We start from the raw sequence: 23,676 nt of genomic DNA on the forward strand, positions 1-23,676 counted from the left end.
ATATATATATAATTAAATCTCCCCAGTGAAGCAGAAATGAAGCTTGATGAATGGATAATAATGTAGAAATTCTTTACAGTCTTAAAAGCCTTCAGAAATGAAAATACTAACTTTGCATTTATTATCCAAAGGCCATCAATCCAATGTGTTCTCTCTTTGTTCAAAGAGAATTAGAAGACTTAAGTGCTAGGGGAAAAAAAAAATAATAATAAATGCAATGACCTTGAAGAATGAAGAGTAAGATGTTTGGAAGTTTATATATACTTTCCTCCTCTGTATCTTGACAATCCATAGATAGAGCAGACACATCAAGAGCACTCTTACTCTCAGAATTCCCTCCCAGTCAAGTGCTTCAAAATGAATACTGAGCTAGAGTTTGCCTATATATGGATGAAATGAAACAATATTGCCAATCTTTTCTATTAAGCTTTTCCAGAATGCTGAAATAGGATCTAGCTTACCCATATACTTCTTTCATTTTGAAATGTTGCCTGATAAAAGTATTCTATATTCCTAAATTTTCATAACTATCATCCATTTTTCAAGAAAGGTCAAATTCAATGGATTCAGCATCAGACAAGACCTGCAGGGCTCCGATTCCTAATCCCAGCTCATTATAGAGTTGCTATATGACCTTGGGCAATGCACTTAACCTTTCTGAGTTTTAATTTTCTTACTTGTCCTATGTGGGTAAGACTGCTGAGCCAATACACAGGACAGCTGTTAGGAATGGCTAATTAAGTGGAATGTAAAATGTTTGCAAATGTAAAATGTATATTAAACTAACCAGTCCACTTATAATTTTCTATACACAACCCTCAAACATGGACTTCAGAAGAAGTAGTCCTTATTTATACCAGCATAAACAACTGACAATTAAGGCAAGCAAACATTTTCTCTCTGTGGCAAACATTACACATCCAAAGAAGCCCATACAATAGTTAAAATTTCCAGAGAATCACCAATTCCCTCTATTTCCAACCATTGTTGCTCTTAAAATAGCTCCAATTTAAAGAGCTAGCTTTATCAAACTGTGACCCTCTGTAAATTGATTCCCTCCTTTCACTCTCTAAAGATTACATTGGGGATAACCTGCAATCATTCTCAATGTCTACTCAACTCATATGGTTCTCAACCCTAGATGCATATTAGAATCTCATAGGATGCTTTTAAAATTCCCTAAAGCTCCAACCCCAAATAATTAAATCAGAATCACTGATGGGCAGGGCTTAAATGTTGTCTGTTTTTAATCCCTAGGGCAGAGAACCACTGAGTTAGCACATTTAAAGCTAGTTTTATTTATTCATCCAATATGTAAAATAGGAAAAAGACAATATGCAGCATGCCTAACAAAGTAATAGAAAACAAATGAGCACTGGCTAAATCATTACAGCTCACAAGACATTTAAAAAATACAACCTGCCCTCTAGCTAAGTATATCATAATGGGTCTAATTGGAGATGTGTACTATGAACCAGGAGGGTTAAGAGCACTATTTATAATGATGCAGAGTTGTACTTGTCTTTTCTTGTCAATATGTGCTGAAGTGACAGGGATTTATTTTTCTCCCATCCTGACCTGTTTTCATTTGAACAGATGAAATGCCCAGTGGCTGTCTGCTACAGTGCTCCCTAATGGAGTGCCTTCCATCAGCATGAAGACAAAAATGAGCCTAAACTGGCACTCCATACTGCAATGATACAGCCAGATGTATTTGGATACAAATGCCATCTATTAAAGATGTAAGCTCATGATGCTGTCATCATTATTAGGCATTAATACTGAATTTACATACTAGGAAAACTTGAAAAATAATCTTTGTGGCCCTAATCTATTAATGCTTTATGCCTGCTTGGGCATAAAAGGATGGGCTTCATGACTGGCAGTATGTTGGCTGTAGAGGACAGGAGGGTCTTCAATTCAAGCTTATGATAATAACAGAGTAGGAACATAGCTCAGGAAAGCAAAGCTTGCAGGGAATCTGAGGTCCTTGATGCTCCCTCCATTCTTTAAGGAGAATGCAGTGTATCCCTTGGGCCTTTGCTATTGTGGAACTTACTATGTTCTAAATGTATTACCACTCAATGGCACAACCGCATAATACCTGACATTTGCAAACTCCTTTGTGCAAAGTCCCTTCCAGGCTGTGTCTGCATGTAAAAACCAACTGCAACTTATTGTGGGAAAAGGTCTCTGGGAAGGCAAACCATTAAAATTGGACTTTTCAATCTTTAACCATGAATTTATTTTAGCACAGGGACCTCGACCCTTAATCATTCTTTTTTACATGAGGTTTGTTAGTTCTTGGCTTGGTGTCTTCATCATTCTTGTGGCATCAGCAAAGAGTCACTAGTTTTTGATATCTCCTCTTTTGGTTTAATGATGATGTTACAGTATTATATTTTTGAATCAGTGAAACTGGAATCCCAGATCTATGAACTTGGGGAAATTACTTAACTCCTGTGCTTCAAAAGAAGGTAGTAGCTCAAAATACCAGCAGAGAGGGAAGGAGTCATCACATCAAGTATGAATTCTATCCCCTCTCTACACAGGGTAGATAGGGATGGGCAACTAGTTACCTAAAATGAGTGGGGGTTAAAGGCATTACTGGCTTACAAGGTTTCAAGAGCAAGTTTAGTTTAAGAGTGTATGGGGGGAGATCGAGTCCTCACTGAATAGCTTTCACCTTGTCTAGATGGGTCTGGTGAAAAGAGATGGGGATAAGATTCTTATGATTCCATAGTGAGTAATTGGTTTCATGAGTAATTGCGACTGTCACAATTGTAAAGGTAAAAGTTTTGTAACAAAAATGGGAGAGTAGTTACTCTTACAGTCCAGAAATAGAGAACCCTAGGACCATCAATGGAGAAGAGCACAAGCGGAATATAAGACCTTATCCAGAGAAGCAGCTACATCAGAGATGGAGGCAGAGATGGGGACATGGAGAGAGGGAGTAAATGAGGAGAGCTGGCGGCCAGGAAGCAGACTTACAGAACATGCCCTTTGGTGGTCTAAATTATTATATATGCCTGAGTATTTTTTTACAAAAGAGAGCTAAAATGAATATAGAGAAAAACTGTTAACTGACAGCACATGGAGAGGATTATAATCATTATAATGAAATAAAGTATATTATTTGTTGAATGTAAAACTGATGATCTGCCCTGTAATCTTTCACTCAATTCATAATAAAAACTTTTAATAAAAAGGGTGACTTATTGTAGGGATCTGGAGAAGAACAATCAGATAATGTACTAACGAACATAGTAACTGCAGGTTGAACACATAGTAAGTATGTAAAAATGCCAGTTTGTGGAAGGTTAGTGTGGTAGGCAAGTTAACCAGATTTCTTCTCCTTAGAGAAGTGTTCTACTTTCTTCAAGAAGCTATTACTATCAACCAGGGGCTTCAAAACATTCATGACAAAATGGAATTAAAATATAATGGCATCTTTCCATGAACTTTCTGAAGCCCTCTCATGTGAGAGTGTATATGTGTGTTCATGTTTTTTCCTTTGAATAGGAAGATGCAAGCATTAGTTTCTAACAATGATCTGCCCTGTAAAGTTTCTCTCAGTTCACAATAAAATTTAAAATAAATAAATAAATAGCAAAGTGAAAGCAGCAGGGGGTACTAGGGAGGAGAAGTTATCATGGTGTTGCGAAGTTAAATTTCAAAAGAAACCATGATAAGGGCTATTTGAAGAGGAGTTTGTGGGTGAACATAAGCCGTCTAATATGTATGGATCCTAGACAGAGAATGCAGCATGTGCAAAGGTCCGGAGTTACATTCCAGAAATAAAGCCAAGGAGACTAAAGTTTCTAGGTTACTAGGAGGTGATGACTATCTGGGTAAGATAGGAATGATCAGTTTTTCCACAGGGAGAAACAAATTGGATTTCTACCAACTACCATCTGGAACCATCAACTATTGAAGACTTAGATGTAAAAATTCCTGGAGAAAAGAAAAGATGATAGGATGGTATCTGCATGTCTTTTCAAGAGAGAAAACACATACATAAAAACAAAAAGGAAACAACTAATAAATTCAACTATATTAAAAATTAAGCACGTCTTTCCATGATGAAACAAAATTCATCCTGACTGGTGATATCTGTACTATATGTAATCAAAAAAAGGCTTAGTATCTAGAATACTGTCTTTATGAACAGTTAAGAAAAACAACACAAGCATTTGTTTTCAGGCACTGAGTTGATTTCAACTCATAGTGACCCTGTATGAGGTTTCCAGGGAGTGGCTGGTCAGTTTGAACTGCCTACCTAATGGTTAGAAATCTCATCCTTATCCTATGGCACCATACCAGGATCTCTACTATGCTCTGTTCAAATATAAAATCTGTCTTGGGAGAAGTACAGCCAGAATGTTCCTTAGAAGCAAGTTTAGTAAGACTTCATCTCTTGGACTTTGGACATATTGACAGGTGGGACCAGTCTCCAGAGAAGGATACTATACTTGGTAAAGTGCAGGGACAGTGAAAAAGAGGAAGATCCCTAATGAGATGGCTGGATACAGTGGTGGCAACAATGACTCAAAAATAACAACAATTATGAGGATGGTGTTCTACCAGGCAGAGTTTTGTTCTGTTGTACATGGGGTCGCTATGAGTTGGAAAGTTGGAACCGAATCAATGGCACCTAACAACAGTGACATATAAAGTGCTTTACAGGAATCAGCTCACTTATCACTCATAAAAACCCTAACATGAAGTTACTCTTATCCCCATTTTGCAGTTGGGAAAATAGAGACATAAAAACCTTTAGTGCCTTGTTCAATGTGCCAGTTGTTGTTGTTAAGTGCCATTGACTCGGTTTTGACCCATAGTGACCCTTTATAGGGTTTCCAAGGAGCAGCTGGTGAGCCGACTTTGCAGTTCAAAAGGCTTTGCAGTCTGGTGCATTAACCCACAGCGCCACACCACGACTCCAATGTGCCAGTAAGGGGTCATTTATTTGTTTTTTGTTAAGTAGTATTGAGTCAGTTCTAAGACATAGGTTCCCTGTATAGCTTTTTCAAGAACAAACTGGTGAATTTGAACTGTCAACCTGTGATAAACACTCCAGTGCTTATCCTAGAGCATCACACCAGGATCTGCCAGTAAGTGGTGGTAGTTGTTGTTGTTAGGTGCTATTGAATACCGACTCATAGTGATGCTATGTACAACAGAAGGAAACACTCCCCAGTCCTGGGCCAACCTCACAATTGTTGCCACTCTTAAGCCCACTGATGCTGCCACTTTGCCAATCTCACTGGGGGTCTTCTTTTTCTCTGACCCTCCACCTTACCAAACATGATATCCTTCTGCAGCAACTAGTCCCTACTAACAATATGTCTGAAGTATGGGAGATGAAGTTTGGCCATCCTGGCCTCCAAGGAGCACTTTAGCTGCACTTCTTCCAAAACAGATATGTTGGTTCATTTGGCAACCCATGGCACTTTCAATATTCCCTCCAGACCATAACTCAAAAGCATCAATTCTTCTATGGTCTTCCTTATTGAATGTCCAGCTTTTGCATGCACATAAGGTTACTGAAAATACTATGGCTTGGGTCAGCATACCTTAGTTCACAAGTTGACATCTTTGCTCTTCAACACGTTAAAAAAGTCTTGTGCAGTAGATCTGCCTAATGCAATACATCGTTTGATTTATTGACTGCTGCTTCCTTGAGTGTTGATAGTTGATCCAAGAATAAAGTCCTCGACAATGTCAATCTTTTCTCCATTGATACTGGTCCAGTGGTGAGGATTTTTGTTTTCTTTACACTGAGAAACAATCCAAAGTAAAGGCTGTGCTCTTTGATCTTCATCAGTAAATATTTTAAGTCCTTTTCACTTTTAGCAAGCAAGGTTGTATCATCTGCATATCGCAAGTTGTTAATGAGTCTTCTTCCAATCCACATTTTTCTTCATAGAACTCAGCTTCTCAGATTATTTGCTCAGCATACAGGTTGAATAAGTATAGTGAAAGAATACAACCTTGTCGCATTCTTTTCTTAATTTTAAACCATTCAGTGTTCCCATGTTCTGTTTGAACATGGCCTCTTGGTCCATGTACAGATTCCTTATGAGCACAATTAAGTGTTCAGCAATAATCATACTTAACAATTTTGTCCATAGCCTGGCATGATTCACACAATCGAAAGCCTTTGTATAGTCAATAAAGCACAGGTAAACATCTTTCTGGTATTCTCGGCTTTCAGCCAAGATCCACTGGGCATCAGCAATGATATCCCTTGTTCCACGTCCTCTTCTGAATCTGGTTTGACCCTCTGGAAGTTCTCTGTCAATGTATGCTTGCAGCCATTTAGAAAAGATAAAATCAAAGCAGTCTGGATCCAGAGTCTGTTCAAAACTGCTTAGCTTTGTTACTACAGTGAAAAAGTACCTCTCCCTAAGTACTCCCTAGTCCCTCTGTCCATGAATGTTCCCCACTAAAAGGAATTAGACTGCAATAGAATAAAATCACGTAGTTTCATATGTTAGTTATTAGATAGGGCAACTTGTTCCAGGAGTGAAAACTCAAAAACCAGGATTCGTACTATTTTAGGAAAAAGGCCAGGGCTAACATCATGGGTGTGTTATGTGTACAGACTCTTAGGGGCCCGGGCTCACAAGGACCCCAATCTTGGTGTAACGCTCTTTGCTAACCAGTTGCTTACAGTTTTTATTTCTGTTTTAATATTTAAATCCCTTGAGTAGGAGAGATGGTTTGTATAGCAATTTAGTTACATGACCTCCATAGGATGGAAAAGAATTCTGAGCCAGGGCATGCTATTACACAATGTAGAATTTTGATAATCTCTATGCTTATCTATGAAAGACATTTTCCTGTTCAAGAAAACAGAGTCTCCTCATTGCCCAGATAATTGAGTAGCCTCCCAATTTCCCCACAGGTTGTCAATCTTATCTAACCTCATTATTTAATGATGTTTACTCCCCTAAAATACAAATCTAATTCTATCACACTCATGCTTAATATTTGAATTGTTCCTTCAGAAATTAGGAAAGTGCCCAAACTCCTTATTATTGTTAAATGTCATCATGTTGGTTCCAGTGCATAGCAACCCAATAAAGGGTTTCCAAGGAGCAGTTGATGGGTTTGAACCACTGATCTTGACGTTAGCAGTTCAGTGCTTATCCCGCAGCACCACAACAGGACTCTTTAGAATGGTATAAGTGCCATAGTGAGCTGGCCCTTGGATGTCTCTCTCACCTTATCACTTCTCTCTACCACCATACTGATGATGTCATGAGCTGTCTGTAGCTCATTCAATTACAGTGTTCTCTGGCATCCTTGCGGTCTGCATACACCTCTCCCTGTTGCACTGTGTTGTCCTGAAAACTCCGTATCTACCAAATCTTACCTCCTCTGTCACACCCTCCCAACCACAGAGCAGAACCTTACTCTTGGATCAATGATTCCTGTGCTCATTCCTATTACAGAAAATATTTGCTTATATGTCTGATTCTCTCATTAGTAAATTCTTTGTTTGAAAGAACCATGCCCTTCTCAATGTTACTGATTGTTGGCACAGAAATTAAAACAGTAGACTACAAAAGTGTTTATTAAATTAATGATTCATTTATCTATCCTCACTCATTCAATAAATATTTAGGCACTGTGGCAGTCATTACTCTCCATGGTGAAGCAGTGAACAAGAAATAAGAGTTTACTTACTACATGACCATGGTTAAGTACTTGGGTAGGGGCTAACATAGGTTTATAAGAAAGTATGAATGAAAAGGGGGTGTTTTAAAATACAAAACAGAAAGACCCTCTGAGGTGCTGACATTTTAATTGAAAATATAAAAATCTATTGATAAGAGGTACCCTGTGAAAGGGCTGGAGACAATAATTCAGGGAGAAAGAGAAGCAAGTAAAAGTTTACATACTGAGCATGCCTAGTCAAGGAGGGCACCAGTGGAGCCAGAGAGGAGCCAAGGAAGCAGTGAAAACTAGGACCTGGCTTCACTAAGGCACACAGCACCAGATTGTGAGCGGAGCCCTCCTGATGATCACTTTCAGATACAGGAGATACACAAATGTAGCCTACTTCATCCTGGGTTTTTTTCTAGCTCTCTCACTCATACCTCCCATGGAAAACCTGAGTGGCATCTAAATCATGACTCTGGAAGAAGGAAATGGACATAGGTTGCTCAGAGGAAGCACATATTCCACTCTGTTCCCAGTTTGCACATTCAAGTGGAGTTCTTTGGCTCTTTAGTGTGGACTTGATCAGATCACCAGTTTATCAATTACTGCTAAGTGGACTCCAACCCACAACAATTCTGTGTGTGTTAGATTAGAACAGTGTTTTCAATGGCTGATACTTCTGTGGAAGTAGATCACCAGTCCTTTTTTCCAGGGTACCTCTGCATGGGCTCAAGTCTCCAATCTTTTGGAAAGCAGTGGAGAGATTTACTATTTGTCCTAGCCCTAGGTTAGTTACTTAGGTTGTTATACTTAATTCTGGGGCTGGGAAACAAATGCCACTATTGGATCACTCCTAAAGCATAATCTCCACTGTAGTTTCATCAGTAACAAAATGGATATTTCATCTCATGCTACGTTGAGAGGAAATATAATGAAGTACTAAATTAAACACAATCAAGTAAGACTATAATGAGTGTTCTGGTCATTCCATCATGGGAAATGATATTCTTGACTCAAGTTATACATGAATACATTTCCAAAGGGATTTGTTATCACTTTCCTGCAACCTTCAGGATAACTTTAGTTAATATTCCTAAGTCTCAAAATAAAGAAATTTTTGTTGTTAGGTTGTTGAGTCAGTACCAACCTATAGCGACCATATGCACAGCAGAACAAAACACTGCCCGATCCTGGGCCAACCTCACTACTGTTGCCACAATTGAGTCCATCAATGCTGCCACTTGGCCAATCCATCTCACTGGGGGTCTTCCTCTTTTTCTCTGACCCTCCACCTTACCAAATATGATAACCTTCTCTGGTGACTGGTCCCTCCTGACAATATGTCCGAAGTATGAGAGGCAAAGTTTGGCCATCTGGGCCTCTAAGGAGCACTCTGGCTGCACTTCTTCCAAAACGGATCTATTGGCTCTTTTGGCAACCCATGGAACTTTCAAGATTCTCCTCCATCACCGTAATTCAAAAGCATCAATTTTTCTACGGTCTTCCTTATTCACTGTGCAGCTTTCGCATGCATATGAGGTTATTGAAAATATTATGGCTTGGGTCAGGTGCACCTTAGTCCTCAAGCTGACCTTTTTGCTCTTCAACACGTTAAAAAGGTCTTGTGAAGCAGATTTTCCTAATGCAATACGTCGTTTGATTTCTTGAGTGGTGCTTCCATGAGTGTTGATAGTTGATCCAAGAAGAATGAAGTCCCTGACTTCAATCTTTTCTCTGTTGATAAGAATGTTGTTTATTGGTTCAGTGGTGAGGAGTTTTGTTTTCTTGACATTGAGATGTAATCCATACTGAAGGCTGTGCACTTTGATCTTTATCAATAAATGTTTTAAGTTCTCTTCACTTTCAGCAAGCAAGGTTGTATCATCTGCATATCGCAGGTTATTAATGAGTCTTCCTCCAATCCTGATGCCACATTTTTCTTCATGTAACCCAGCTTCTTGGATTATTTGCTCAGCATACAGGTTGAATAAGTATGGTGAAAGAATACAAGAATACAAGGCCATATTTTTCAATCACTGATCCTTCCTCGTTGCTCCCAACCTTTGCATTCCAATCACCAGTGAAGATCAATACAACTTGATTGCATGTTTGATCAATTTCAGATTGAAGAAGTTGGTAGAATTCTTCTATTTCATCCTCACTGGCTTTAGTGGTTGGTGCATAATTTTGAATAATAGTGGTATTAACTGGGCTTCCCTGTAGCTGCATGCATATTATCCTATCACAGACAATGTTGTACCTCATGACTGATCTGGATATGTTCTTTCTGACGATAAATGCAACACCATTCCTCTTCAATTTGTTATTCCCAGCATAGCAAACCATGTGGTCTTCAGATTCAAAATGACCAATGCCAGTACATTTCAGCCCACTAATGCCTAAAGTATCGATGTTTATGCATTCCATTTCATTTTTGACAACTTCCAATTTTCCCAGATTCATACTTCATACATTCCATGTTCCGATTTTCAATGGATGTTTACAGAAATAGAAACATATTTTAGGTATCAGAGGAAATTACATTTAATTTGAAAAAATCTGAAGTGTCAGAGAATCTATCATTCCTGGTACACTATGTTCGGATATTTTATTCTTTATACTTAAAATCACATCATTCACACTGGAGAGGGAGAGAAATGGATAGCCAGACATATCATCATAGGAAGGTTGTAAGTCTGTCTTCTGCCTATAACTGATTGGAATACCTAAAATGGGGCTACATTGTGCCCAGTGAAGGAGGCTTCCTGTGGAGCCTCTGCATTACATAAGACCACAGGTGGAATCCTGAACAGCATCCAGAATCTTCTGAGGGAAATTTTCCACTTGAAAGTACAAGCAGATCAGCCTCTGGAGCAGCCAGAAGAATAGAAGATAATTTCTTGAAAAAAGACCGACAGGAAAAATACAAAACAATATAAGCAGACTGGCTGATTACTACAAGAACAAACAAGTGGCTCACCCAGGAGACATCGAGGCAAGTGTTTGGGTCCGCTCAGGGCAAACCTCCTTCTAAGACTAAGACTCAATGAGAATAAATGCTCTCATTGGTAACCATGTTTGTCACCAATAAAGGGAAGAGAGGAAACTGCAAGTTAAGCCCCACAACATTCAATAGACTCCTGTGAACCCAGCTGGAGACCTGGTTGGCCAGCAGTGTGGCAAGACCTAGGGACTCTTGGGCCCAGAGTCAGTGATATAGCCACCGAGGGCTAGAGTGGAGAGTGAAGCATCCAGCTGGTAAAAAGAGAGGGCATATGCATAAGAACACCCACACTTGCAGATAATACCCACTTAATGTGGCTTCAATGACTGGAAGATCAGAGCTCAACTAGAGCAATAAAAAAAAAGGAAAAAAAAGAATAATCTGATACAATCTGATGAACTTGATCTACACCTATGGAAACAATAGCTCAAAAGATGGAACAAATCTTCACAGAGAGGATCATTCCCACCCCTTCCACACACGGAGAGGATAGGTATGGGCTACTTAGACATTGGCTACTCAGAATGGGGGTGGGGCAGCCTACAGAGGCAAGAAGTGACTGGCTTACAAGCTTTCAAGAGGGAACCTAAACCCAGAGGGCATTGAGGAAGGTAGAATCTCCACTGAGTAGTAGCCAATCTGTCTAGGCAGAGCTGATGAAAGCAGATGTAGATAGGTCTCTTGCGATACAATAGTGAGTAATTGTTATCAGGACTGATTTTAAGGGCTGGTCATGTAGGGGTAGATATTTTGTGGCAAAGGGAGGGGAGTGATTGACTCTGCAGTCTAGGAGCGGAGGTCCTTGGGACCATCAAGGGAGAAGACCAGAGAATGGAACCCTATCCAGAGAAGCAGTGATGCCAGAAATGGCTGCAGAGATGAAGATATGGAAAGATGGAGCAGCATCTGGGGACTTTGGACCCGGAGAGGGCAAGGGGTTGTGTGCTGATGACCAGGAGGAAGGGAGGGGGGCGGCAGGCTTGTGGGGTGTACCCTTCGGTTGGTGGATGATGCTTGGAAGGAATTGTAACCATGGCAAGGAAACGATATACGATGGGATCAATGTGAAGCTAATGTTCTCCCATGTAAACTATCACATAATTCACAATAAAGCATTTTAAAAAAAAAGCACATCATTCAGTAGTTACTCCACTTGACCCATCTATAAACTGCAATTTAATTTTAAAGAAACAATTGGCAGAATATTTACTGGTGATTTTTCTATTAGAGAACATTTAAAACTTGTTTATCTGAACTATGAGCAATCTATTTCACATTGACCATGAATTTAATAGCCTCCTGATTTGCTACCATACATAAATTATTTGCTGTTCTTATAAAACTTGGAGTTCCAAAGTGACATATTAAGATCCTAACTTTAACTCCACCTCTAACTCCAGGCTTTGTTACAGTAACTCAAATTAAATAGTTTATAAATCTACCATCAAATCAGTAAATGCAGTGAGTCAAAAAATCTGCAAAATTACTCACTCTAATTTATATTCATATTAAAATGGACCAAAGCCAAAGAAGAAAAAATAATTACATTATTCATTTTTACTATAGATTGTTTTATAAACTTAAGTAACACCCTAGCTAAAGCAAACTAATTTATATTATGTTTCTTCATAGGGAGTACATTGTAAGTCTAAAAATTAACTCTTAATTAGAATGGGTATCTTGATTTCTGCAAAACAGCTCATTTATCTATATAGGCAAATAAGACGATATGCAAGTTCAAGTGGTATTTGTTCACTGATCTCCAAATCTATGACAAATGGGTAGGGGTAGTACTAAGACCACTTCTTATAATAGCATATTTCTATTTTGTTCAATAAGAACTTATAGGCATGGAATTAGAAATCTGTACCTTAATAATGTTTCCAGGTGTTTCAAATGCACAACACACAATAAAGTTTGAGGGACATGGGTTTTGAACTCAAAGTTCCTCCAGTTGTCTACGCTTCTAATAGTAGTCCCCTAATTAACTCATCCTTATTTAATAATCTCTTGGTCCCAGGCTACAAAGTAAACATGAAGTAATAGGAATGAAGTAGAATGCTAGAAGAAATCTGAAAATTGAATCTTTGTTTCTCCACATCCCTAGGCTCCTAAATTGTGAAAAGAATTACCTAGGCTCCAAAAGTTGGAGGCAAAAAGAGATCACAGAGGCTTAGAACCATTGTTATTGCAATGCCAACCATTTGAATAACTAATTAAATCTCTGGAAATTACAGCAAAATTTAAAGTTGCTTTATGAGCAATTATTTTAGCATGTCCAAAGTATCCTCTAATCTTAGCCAATGCTAAGGGCAGACCTCCTGGGAGCAGAGAAAACTTTTTTTGATGTAGCAGGATCCCAGGGGGGATTAGCGGTTAAAGGGATCCCTGGTCACCAGGGCCCCACTAGCTCAATAAAGCTAATATGCATCCCAAAGTATCCAAAGATCTTGATCATTTCCATATCAAGACCTGGATCCTTGACAGAAGGGTATTGCTTTCATTTAACTCTGTTTTTACCCGCTTCTTTAACAGAGGAATTAGTTGATCTCTCATGATTAGGAAACTAAAAGAAATAGTTGGTCCTGACTAAAACACCATCATCATAGAATATACCATCTCCTTAGAGTTTTCTACTGTTTACTGTTAGAATCTAGTATTTTTTTCAGGTGCATTACCATTAAAATTCCAAAAGTCAGTCTCACCTCCTAGATGTTACTATGCAAATGATTCAGAATAAAGACAGTAGTTATTCTGCCCAATTCTGTGTGGAAATGCAAAATCTCTGGCTTGGAACTCTGGTAGTTCCCTGTCAATTGCATTACCATTCTAAGACCACTTCTTACAACAGCACATTTCTGTTTTGTTCAATAAGAACTTATAGTCATGGAATTAGAAATCTGCACTTTAATAATATTTCCAGGTGTTTCAAATACACAATACACAATAAAGTTTGAGGGACATGGGTTTTGAACACAAATTTCCTCCAGTTGTCTACCCTTCTAATAGTAGTCCCCTAATTAACTCATCCATATTTAGTAATCTCTTGGTCCCAGGGTATAAAATAAACATGAGGTAATAGGAATGCCAGAGGTCCAAGCCAGAATCAGATGAAGACATGGAATTAGAGATATCACTGCTAATGTCAGATGGATCTTGGCTGAAAGCAGAGAATACCAGAAAGATGTTTATCTGTGCTTTATTGACTATGTAAATGCTTTCAACTGTATGGATCATGACAAGCTATGAATAACATTGTGAAGAATAGGTATTCCAAAACACACAATTGTGCTCATGGGGAACCTGTACATAGACCAAAAGATAGTCATTTGAAAAGAACAAGAGGACACTGAATGTTTCAAAATCAGATAAGGTGTGCACCAAGATTATATTCTTTCACCATACTTATTCAATCTGTGTACTGAGCAAATAATCTGAGAAACTGGATTATATGTGGAAGAATGAGGCACTAGGATTGGATAAAAACTTATTAACACTGGGTGGCCAGCAGTAAGTGAGAACTGGGGACTCCTGAGCTCATGGACAGGGACACAGTCACAGAAGACTATAGCAGAGAGTGATGCATCCAGTTGATGTGAAGTGAGGGGAGATGCACAAGGACACACATACTTGCAGATAGTATTCGTTTACGTAGCTTCAATGACTGGATGATCAGAACTCGACTAGAGGAAGAAAGAAGAGGAAAATGAATGTAATCCACTACAATTTGATGAACTTGACCTATACTTATGGATGAAGTAGCTTAAAAGAGGGAACAAATCTTTACAGCAAGGATCATTCCCACCTCATCTACAGAGATGGGCAATTTAGACATTAGCTACCCAAAATGAGGGCGGCAAAAAAGGCATGAAGTAACTGGCTTAGAGGTTTTCAAGAAGAAGCTTAGTTTCCGAACATACGGGGGAGGTAGAATCTCCACTGAGTGGTTTCTAACCTGTGTAGATGGGACTGGTAAAAGGAGATGGGGATAAGACTCTTGTGATTCAATAGTGAACAATTACTATCAGTACTGATTGTGAATGTTGCAAATGTAAAGGTAGACATTTTGTAACAAAAGGAGGGGAGTGATTCATCTTGCAGTCCAGGAGTGGAGGACCCTGGGACCATCAAGGGAGAAGAGTGAGTGTGGAACCCTATCCAGAGAAACAGCGATGGCAGAGGTGATGACATGGAGAGACAGAGCAGCTGGGGACTCTAGACTCAGGGAGGGAGACTGGCTGTGTGCTGGTGGTCTGGGGGCTGGAGTGCAGGGTTGTTTGAATGGTTATATAATCCTGAGAGCTTCCGTGTACATCCAGAAAAAACAAAAAACAAAAACAGAGGGATTGGAAGCAAATGCTATTGAATGATGATGCATGGGGGAGATTGAAATTATTGCAATGAAATGAAATACAATAGGATGAATGTAAAGCTGATGCTCTCCCATGTCAATTATCACTCAATTCACAATAAAAACTTATATATAAAAAATAACAACTTATTAACAATCTGTGATATGCAGATGATACAACCTTGCCTGCTGAAAGCCAAGAGGACTTAAAATACTGATGAAGATCAAAGACTACAGCCTTCATTAAGAATTGCTCCTCAATGCAAAGAAAACAAAAATCCTCACCACTGTACTAGTAAACAGCATCCACATAAATGGAGAAAACTTAAAGTTGTCAAAGTCTTCATTCTGACTGGATCCACAATCAATACTCGTGGAAGCAGCAGTCAAGACATCAAATGACTTATTGCAGTAGGCAAATTTTCTGCACAACACTTCTTTAAAGTGTTGAAGAGCAAAGATGTCAGTTTGAGAGCTAAGGTGCACTTGACCCAAGCCACAGTATTTGCAATAACTGCATATGAATGTGAAAATTGGACAATGAATAAGGTAGACCATAGAATTAATACATTTGAGTTATAGTATTAGAGAAGAAAATTAAAGTACATCCAGAAAAACAAACAAATCAGGGTTGGAAGAAGTGTAGACAAAATACTCCGTAGAAGCCAGGATGGCAAGAACTGCCTCTCTCATACTTCACACATATTATGAGGAGGGACCAGACCCTGAAGAATGATATCAGGCTTGGTAAAGTGGAGGGTCCACGAAAAAGAGGAAGACCCCCCAACAAGATGTACTGGCACAGTGGCAACAGCAATGGGCTCACCCATAACAGTAATAGTGAGGATGGTACAGTCCAGGCAGGATTTGGTTCTGTTGTGCATAGGGTTGGCATGAATTAGAACTGAGTGGACAACCCCAAACAACAACAACATATTTATCACAGCATGGTGGCTCTGTAGAATAAACACTGGACTGTACACCACACAGTTGGTGACTCAAGCCCTACTAGCCACTCCACAAGAGAAGATGAGGATTTCTGCTCCCATAAAGTTCTACAGCCTCAGAGGCCCTATACGTGATTACTGTGACTTGGTACACACTTGACAACACTGAACAATAACAACAACCTATTTGTCAATAAATAAGCATAGGGCTTATGGGTCTACATACTAATGACGGCACCTAATATTGGGCTCGAAGCACACAGGAGCTCCAAGGGTATTGCCAAAAACAATTAAAATGAAGCTCTTGGCATAAGTAAAATGGCTAGTTTAGGATTTGAGACTGGACTTCATTCCTGATTCTACTAAGTCAGTAAATCTTTCCTCTGTCTATAGTCATGTGGATTCAGGATGTCATACCTAGATCTCAGAGAGAATCAAAAAGCAAACGGTATCTGACACCTCCTTATTTAGAATGTTCTCATAAAACTTATTATGGTAAGCAAGTTATTTTCAATTTACCTTGTTAAAATAATGTATCTGATGTCTACTGAATATTTTAAAGAAATACCTGCACTATACATTCTCAGGAAACCTATGTCTTAAAATAGTTCATCGATACCTAGCAAACCTATTTGCTATCTGATTTTGGAACAAGTGCTATCTTGACACTGTCCTTCTTGTCACCTATCTGCAGATCCAGCTGTCCACACATACATCTTTTAGTTCCATTACTGACAGCACCATTATGAGAAAGTTTGCCTTAACTTTTGAATGTTGTAAGCCCTGTTGTTTGTCTGCACTGTACATAAAGGTCTGTGTAATTATTGTGCCTCAAACTGTGGTTTCATTTTTAATAGACAATGAAGTTCCTGGTTCAAATCTTTCATTAAACCTTCCCTTAATAAACCTCTCTATTTTACCTTGAAACAGTATTCAAGTCTTTTTATTTACTTATTTATTTTTGCTACAGTGGTGATGGTGTTTTATGTGGAATCACTTTTGAATGAATGTTCAAAAGGCCACAACAAGGCTAGTAGCAGAAAAGTACTCCAGTAATATGACAGCGGAATTATGACATGTAGTAAATGAGTATGTTTTCCCTTCCAAATTATGATGGATCTGGAAGTACAAGATTCAATTTACAAAGTTTGTTCCCAGGGTGACATGCAATGGGAAAGAAAGGTGTTTAACATTCTGTCATCTCTCACTTTTGTAGCAGTGGGAGAAAACCAAATAACTAGGAAAGAAACACTTACAAGACAGTATCCACCTACCTGGTTGGCACAATCTTGGGCAGGGCGTCCACTCACTGAACGGAGTCACAATGCAGTGTTTTTTGCATGGGAGGAGACACTGACGCACTGTTTCTGGCCGAGTAGAATCTGGACATCTGTCAATCAAGAGAATTCATCAGTGCCTCCTGGAGAGAGTGTAGTGTAACACAGGATTTTCTAAAACATTGAGACTCTCTTATTCCTTCTGAGGAGCCCTGGTGGCACTGTGAGCTAGATGTTGGACTGCTAACCATATGGTTGGAGGTTCAAGACCACCAGTCCTCCATAAGACAAACATGAGGCTGTGTGCTCCCATAAAGATTTACAGTCTTGGAAACCCTGCCTGTCCACGATGAGTTGGAATCGACTGGATAGTACTAGGCTGTTTGTCTGGCTTGATCCTTTTATAGACGAGAAAACAAAGACCCAAAGGGGTGAAGTTACTTGACCCAGGACACAGAACCAGAGGGAAAGCCCAAGCAGTCTTCAGCTCTCTTGACCCAGAATACTTCTGTTAGACCAGAAAAAACCTCACAACAAACCCTGCTACTAATGAAGGTTATAGACAATAATAATAAGCAAAAGCAATAGCAAAACACTAAGCAAGTGATGTGTACGACTTAAGTTTATTTATCCTTACTTAGGCTGATGAGATTTAGTTTCCTTAGGGCATTAAAAAAAAAAAAAGCATTAAAACTAGATTACATAATAGGCACATAGAATATTTATTTGTAAGTTGATTTATAAGATATTAGAAATTAAAAATCATTGAAGACCATTTAAAAATACTATACATCCTTGATAACAGAATTCTATAATATTTAAGTAATTGGCAGGTTATCTCTATAGAACCTTAGTTCTTGTTAAAGTACCATTGAGCTGGTTCTGACTCATAGTGACTCTGCAGAAGGTTTCTGAGGAGCAGCTGGTAGGTTTGAACTGCTGACCTTATGGTTAGTTGTTGTTATTATGTGCCATGGAGTCAGTTCTGACTCACAGCAACCTTATACAGGGTTTCCGAGGCTGTGAATCTTTACAGGTGCAGAAAGCCTTATCTTTCTCCCATGGAACAGCTGGTAGTTTTGAACTGCTGACCATGATATTAGCAGCCCGATTCATTACCACTATGCTGGTTATGATCCTACAGTCAACACTATGCAGTGTTGATCCTACAATGCCACACCAGGACTCCATAGAACATACGTAGGCAAAAACAAATGTGACAGACTGCAAATAGCAAATATAATAACTAGCAATAATAAGAGAAACATTTCAGCTACATTATTTTGCTGATAATTGATTCAATGCTCCTATTTGGGAAGGAAGTAATACAGTCATAATTGGGTTCACAATCACTTTGAAGAACTAAAGTCTTAGAAAATGGCAAACAAGTTTTTGTGAGTGTGTTTGATTGTCTTTATACATATATATATAAGGCTAAAAACTACATTGATTAGTGATAAGATGAAATTCACAGAATTTTGAAATATGCATTTGGAATTTAAATTGTTTCCTGTAAATGTCTTATAGGCAACAGAGATCTACTATAACTAACCCTTAATAACTTAAGCTTTGATATCATATAATCAGAATACAAATCTTGGTGCTGAGTTAAAAGAGTTTTCTACATTCTTTAACTTATCCCCAAAGAAAATTCTGAAAGGAAACATAATCTTCATTTTTAGATCATAAACTGAGTCACTGTAATAATCAGTAACCAGCACAAAGTCACCTGGAGATAGAGTATTTGAGGGAAACTATGACAAAAAAAGCACCAGTCTAGCGCTGTGGGTTAATACGCTGGACTGCAAAGTCAGTTTGGTTCACGGTCACCAGCCGCTCCTGGGAAAACCTAGACAGGGTCGCTATGGGTTGGAACCAATTTGACAGCACTTAAACTAAAAGAGCTAATCAACAGAGGTTCTAATAGGAGTGAGCACACAATGGTGGTGATGGTGGTGGTGGTGTGCCATGGAGTCCATTACTACTCAAGCGACCCTGTGTGGAGTTCCAAAGGTTGTAAACGTTTGTGGGAACAGAAAGCCTCATCCTTCTCTCAAGTGGTGGTAGATTCAAACTACTGATTTTATAGCAGCCCAACTCATAGCCCACTACATTACCAGGGCATCTTAGATACATTGGAGCAGGTAAAATTAACCAGGAAAGAATGGGCTAAAATATACCATAGGTTATCAAACTATGGCAATTAAGTGTCAAAAGTTCACCAAGTATTTGCAATACAACCAGTGTGTAACCATAGGCACTGTCTAAATTTCAATTAAAGAAAAGTAAGAGAAGTGATTAAAAATGGTCATGGTAAGGGATGGAAAAAGCGAAAAACAAACACAGGTCAGCTATGAAGGTAGGAGAACTGAACATAATGCATCAACAATTTGCATAGTTATGATAATGAAAACTTTCTTAAATTATAAAAGTTTTGCAACAATGACTAGGCAAAGCATAGAAGACTGAATTTGGCTGCCTAACAGAATGCACTTAATATAGCTTTTGCCACTGTAAGGTAAAGATGCAGAAGATAGGAGATGGAAGGGGAAAAAGAAAAGGGAAAAGCTCTGATGTTTTCATGAAACAAAGCAGGTGTTCAGAGAGCTGATCTAAATGCAAATAAAATAAGAAACAAGGTTCTAAAAATATAAATTGAAAGTACTAATGTAATCAACCAACAGAAGACAATCACTGTGGGAGAAATGGGGAGAAGAGCTAGTGTAAATGAGCTAACGTCTATTGCTTCCGTGGGAGGGAATCAGAGATAAATATTTTAAATTGAAAAGTGAAGGTATAAATGAATGATACATGAAAATGTATGTTATTTAGAGTAAGGAGGTAACTACCAGAAACGGGGGGGGGGGGGGGGGGTGGAATCAGATACTTGCATTGTCTTGTATCACACAGTGAAGGCAGAGAAGAAACTAAACAAGAAGTTGGCAGTGGTTGTTGAGGGAAAGAGAAAATCAGGAGAAACAACAACAGTTAAAAAGTTCTTATGTCTGGGAAATGTGAATACAAATTATAGGAGGGCGGTTGGGAATCTGTTACTTTTTATGACCAGTTCTTCAGTCTTATTTCATGTCTATTATGGTTCGTGCATGAGTTCTGATGTGGCACTGTAGGTTAAGCACTGGACTGATACCACAGGGTCAGCAGTTCAAACCCACCAGCTGCTCCTCAGAAAAAGGGATGCTGTGAATTGAAAACAATTTGATGGCACACAAATACGACAAAAATGGCTTGTGCCAGATGCCCTGGTGACGCTGTGGGTTAGGAGTTGCTGCTAACCTTTAAAGCCTCCCTTAATAAACCTCTCTATTTTACTTTGAAACAGTCAGTATTTAAGTCATTTTTTGCTACAATGATGACAGTGTTTTATGTGGAATCACTTTTGAATGAATGTTCAAAAGGCCACAACAAGGCTAGCAGACGGTAAGTCCTCTACTCATACGACAGTGAAATTATAACATATAGTAACTGAACAAGTTTTCCGTTCCAAGCTATGATGAATCTGGAAGTACAAATTTAAAGTTCCTCAAGAGAATGATGAGATAGATTGTTTGTCCTGTGAACATGGATAGTCTCTGAAATCCTAGATAGGGTCACTGTGAGTCACAATTAACTAGGTGGCAGTGACTTCTGTTTGGTATGATATATGTTAGCATTTGCACTGCTAACATGAAGGTTAGTGGTTCAAACCCATCTAGAGTATCACAGGAGAATAGGTTTAGTAATCAGCTTCCATAAAGCAAACCCAATGAAGCTGTTCTACTCTACAGCACATGGGGCTGTCAGGAATTAGAATGGACTCAAAAACAACTATCAACAACAACAAAATGGTGGGTTTGAGACTTTAATACAAAAAATTTAAATAGAAAAATACACACACACAATAAATTAATCATTTCTTCTTATCAGTGTTCTTGTTAAGTGATGTAGAGTCGGTTCCGACTCACAGCTTATTAGTGGCATTGATATTAATCATCCTTAATTATAAAAACAAAACAAAACAGTATATTAAATAAATCCAGTGAACAAAACAAAAACAAGAAAGAAGAATATAAAACACAATAGCGTGTTGGCTGACCCTGTACCTTCTTCACTATGCTTGGGCTGCTCAAATCCAGTGTTGTAGCCACTGTGTACTTTAACTGCATTCCAACCTTGAGGGCTCATTATCAACACTATATTGACAATGATCTATTGTAACCTATACAGTAGTATTTGGCTAATTTTCAGAAGTGCATAGCCAGGCCTTTTGTCTTAGACTGTCTTTGTCTGAAAGCTCCAAAGAAACGTGTCCACTATGAGTATTATAAGTATCAATGGAATAGATTCCAACATCAATGAAACACATAAGCCGACAAAGTGAAAGAGGGCGGTGGTAATCATTTTTTCTTGACTGATATTGTCTATTATATTTACTCTTCTTAAACATAATTTATAAGAAACCCTCACTGGGAATAATGTCAACTCTCCCTAATATGGGTCCTGTTCTCTCTGTTTGTTCTTCCTTTAAATCCACAAGAGATTGATTATATCATCCCATAGCACCAAACTCAGGTTCTATTTTTTCATAAAGACAATAGATGGAGGACTTTTCTGGAAACGTACATGATTTCTTGTTGAGTGGGGCCAAGTATTCTCTACAGTCAGTAAAACTGTCTTTTTATTCATCTGTTTTGCTAAGGAGCTTTAGCATGTTCCTTGGGATTTCAACTGCCTCTTCCTTTCTATTCATCTCTATATTGTTTACCTCTTCAAGGATCATCACATTTCCAATCTTCATAAATGTATTCTCATTCTTCAAAAGTATCTTCTTTGTAAATAGCAACTGAATGCTTACTTCTTCTAAAAACGTTACAGCTTATTTTCAGTACTTCCATATTACTGCTGTTTCAAAGAGGCTGTCTGACACATTTGGTGCTACTGATTTGTTGTATGTGTGTGTGTGTGCATGTTGTACATATACAAGTTGTTAATGACAATGGTGGAATTCTATGTTATATAATATCTTCAAAACTTTCTATCTTAGTTCATAGTAAAGATTTAGTAACAGTAAGTGAAGAGTGAATGCTTTTGGATCCTGAACATAAGTCACTGGGGATTTTAAGCTAATTTTTCTAGCAATTTCGAAAGCAAAACTGAAGACTTCAAAAGTCAATGGAAACATATGGATTTGCCTTTTAACTGCTAAATAAAGTGTGGCCCCTTGCCTTCTGTCACAATGTATCATTTCTACTTTTTGTGTAACCCTCTGATTCTGGATTGACAATGCTCTCAATGAAAGGATGAATGCATTCAATTTCAGTATATGTATTTTTTCCTGGACTTGCACTGGAAAGTTCTGTAGCAATTTTCTCTTTCTCACCCTGTAGGCTTCAGTTCCATATAAGCATGGTGACAAATTGTATCAAATGGAGCTTCAAAGACTGGTCATTCTTCAGTTATGCATCCATAATCAAGAGGCAGACACACATGCACCATCTCCTTGATGAGCCATCCACCCCAAACACTGGCACATTCATCTCCCTCTGCTAGGCAGGGCAAACCTACCAGCTTTCGAAACAATAAATGTGTAAACGGGCTATTTATTACTATATCTCACAAAATGTCAGGTGTTTTCACACCAAGAGGCAGAAACTGCCTTATCAGGAACTTTGGAATGTTATGGGTTATGTGTTTTTAATCTTTGTTATTTATTTTTTGTACATTCCACTAAAAAGAAAGCATTGAATAGTGAAACAAAACCAAACAAAACCCCAGAAAGATCCCACCAAGCTCTCACTTCTGGCTCAGTTGTTCCTATCTAGTTCTCATTTTCTGATATGATCAGTTCTATTACTCATACAATGGTAACATTCTCACCTTTACAATTACATGGAAACCAAATCACCAACCCAGGGATATAAAAACTTACAAAAAAATCTGTACCCCCTAGTGAGGTGGGTTTTGAGATAATACACATTAGTTTTAGCCCAATCATAACACATAGATACATTTCCTTTTCTCTACCTCAAAGACCATCCTTTAGGGAATTTTCTTCTTCCTTTCTGTTTCTACCAACTTACTCCCACCCCAAGGATTTCACAAGGATCAGGGGATATTTTGTTAATTGCCAGGGCTTTCACATTAAAGAGAGTAAAATTGTCTATGTGCTGTTAAGTGTTATCAGGTTGGTTGATGCTTTGAATTGCCAACTTTGCAGTTAGCTGTCCAGTGTTTATCTGCTTATCCTACAACACCACACTGTTACTAAGTTCTGCAGAGTTGGTTCCTACTCATCGCGACCCTACACAGGGTTTCTGAGGAGCAGCTGATAAGCTTGAACTGCCAACCTTGCAGTGGTTATGAATCAGGCTGCTAAACTCAAGGTCAGCAGTTTGAAACTACCAGTGTTTCCATGGGAGAAAGATGAGA

General features: G+C 38.5%; 1 protein-coding gene across 1 annotated transcript in view; it reads right to left on the bottom strand.

Annotated features, from left to right (window-relative positions):
- Positions 1–23,676, bottom strand: part of THSD7B (thrombospondin, type I, domain containing 7B) — a 904,077-nt gene that overhangs the window by 582,545 nt on the left and 297,856 nt on the right. Inside the window, exon 9 of the mRNA XM_006834598.1 lies at positions 17,248–17,363. Coding sequence (XP_006834661.1) covers positions 17,248–17,363 — 116 coding nt within the window. The remainder of the gene's footprint in view (positions 1–17,247; positions 17,364–23,676) is intronic.

The sequence above is a fragment of the Chrysochloris asiatica genome, unplaced genomic scaffold (genome assembly GCF_000296735.1).
Source record: "Chrysochloris asiatica unplaced genomic scaffold, ChrAsi1.0 scaffold00012, whole genome shotgun sequence".
NCBI classification, from domain to species: Eukaryota; Metazoa; Chordata; class Mammalia; order Afrosoricida; family Chrysochloridae; genus Chrysochloris; species Chrysochloris asiatica.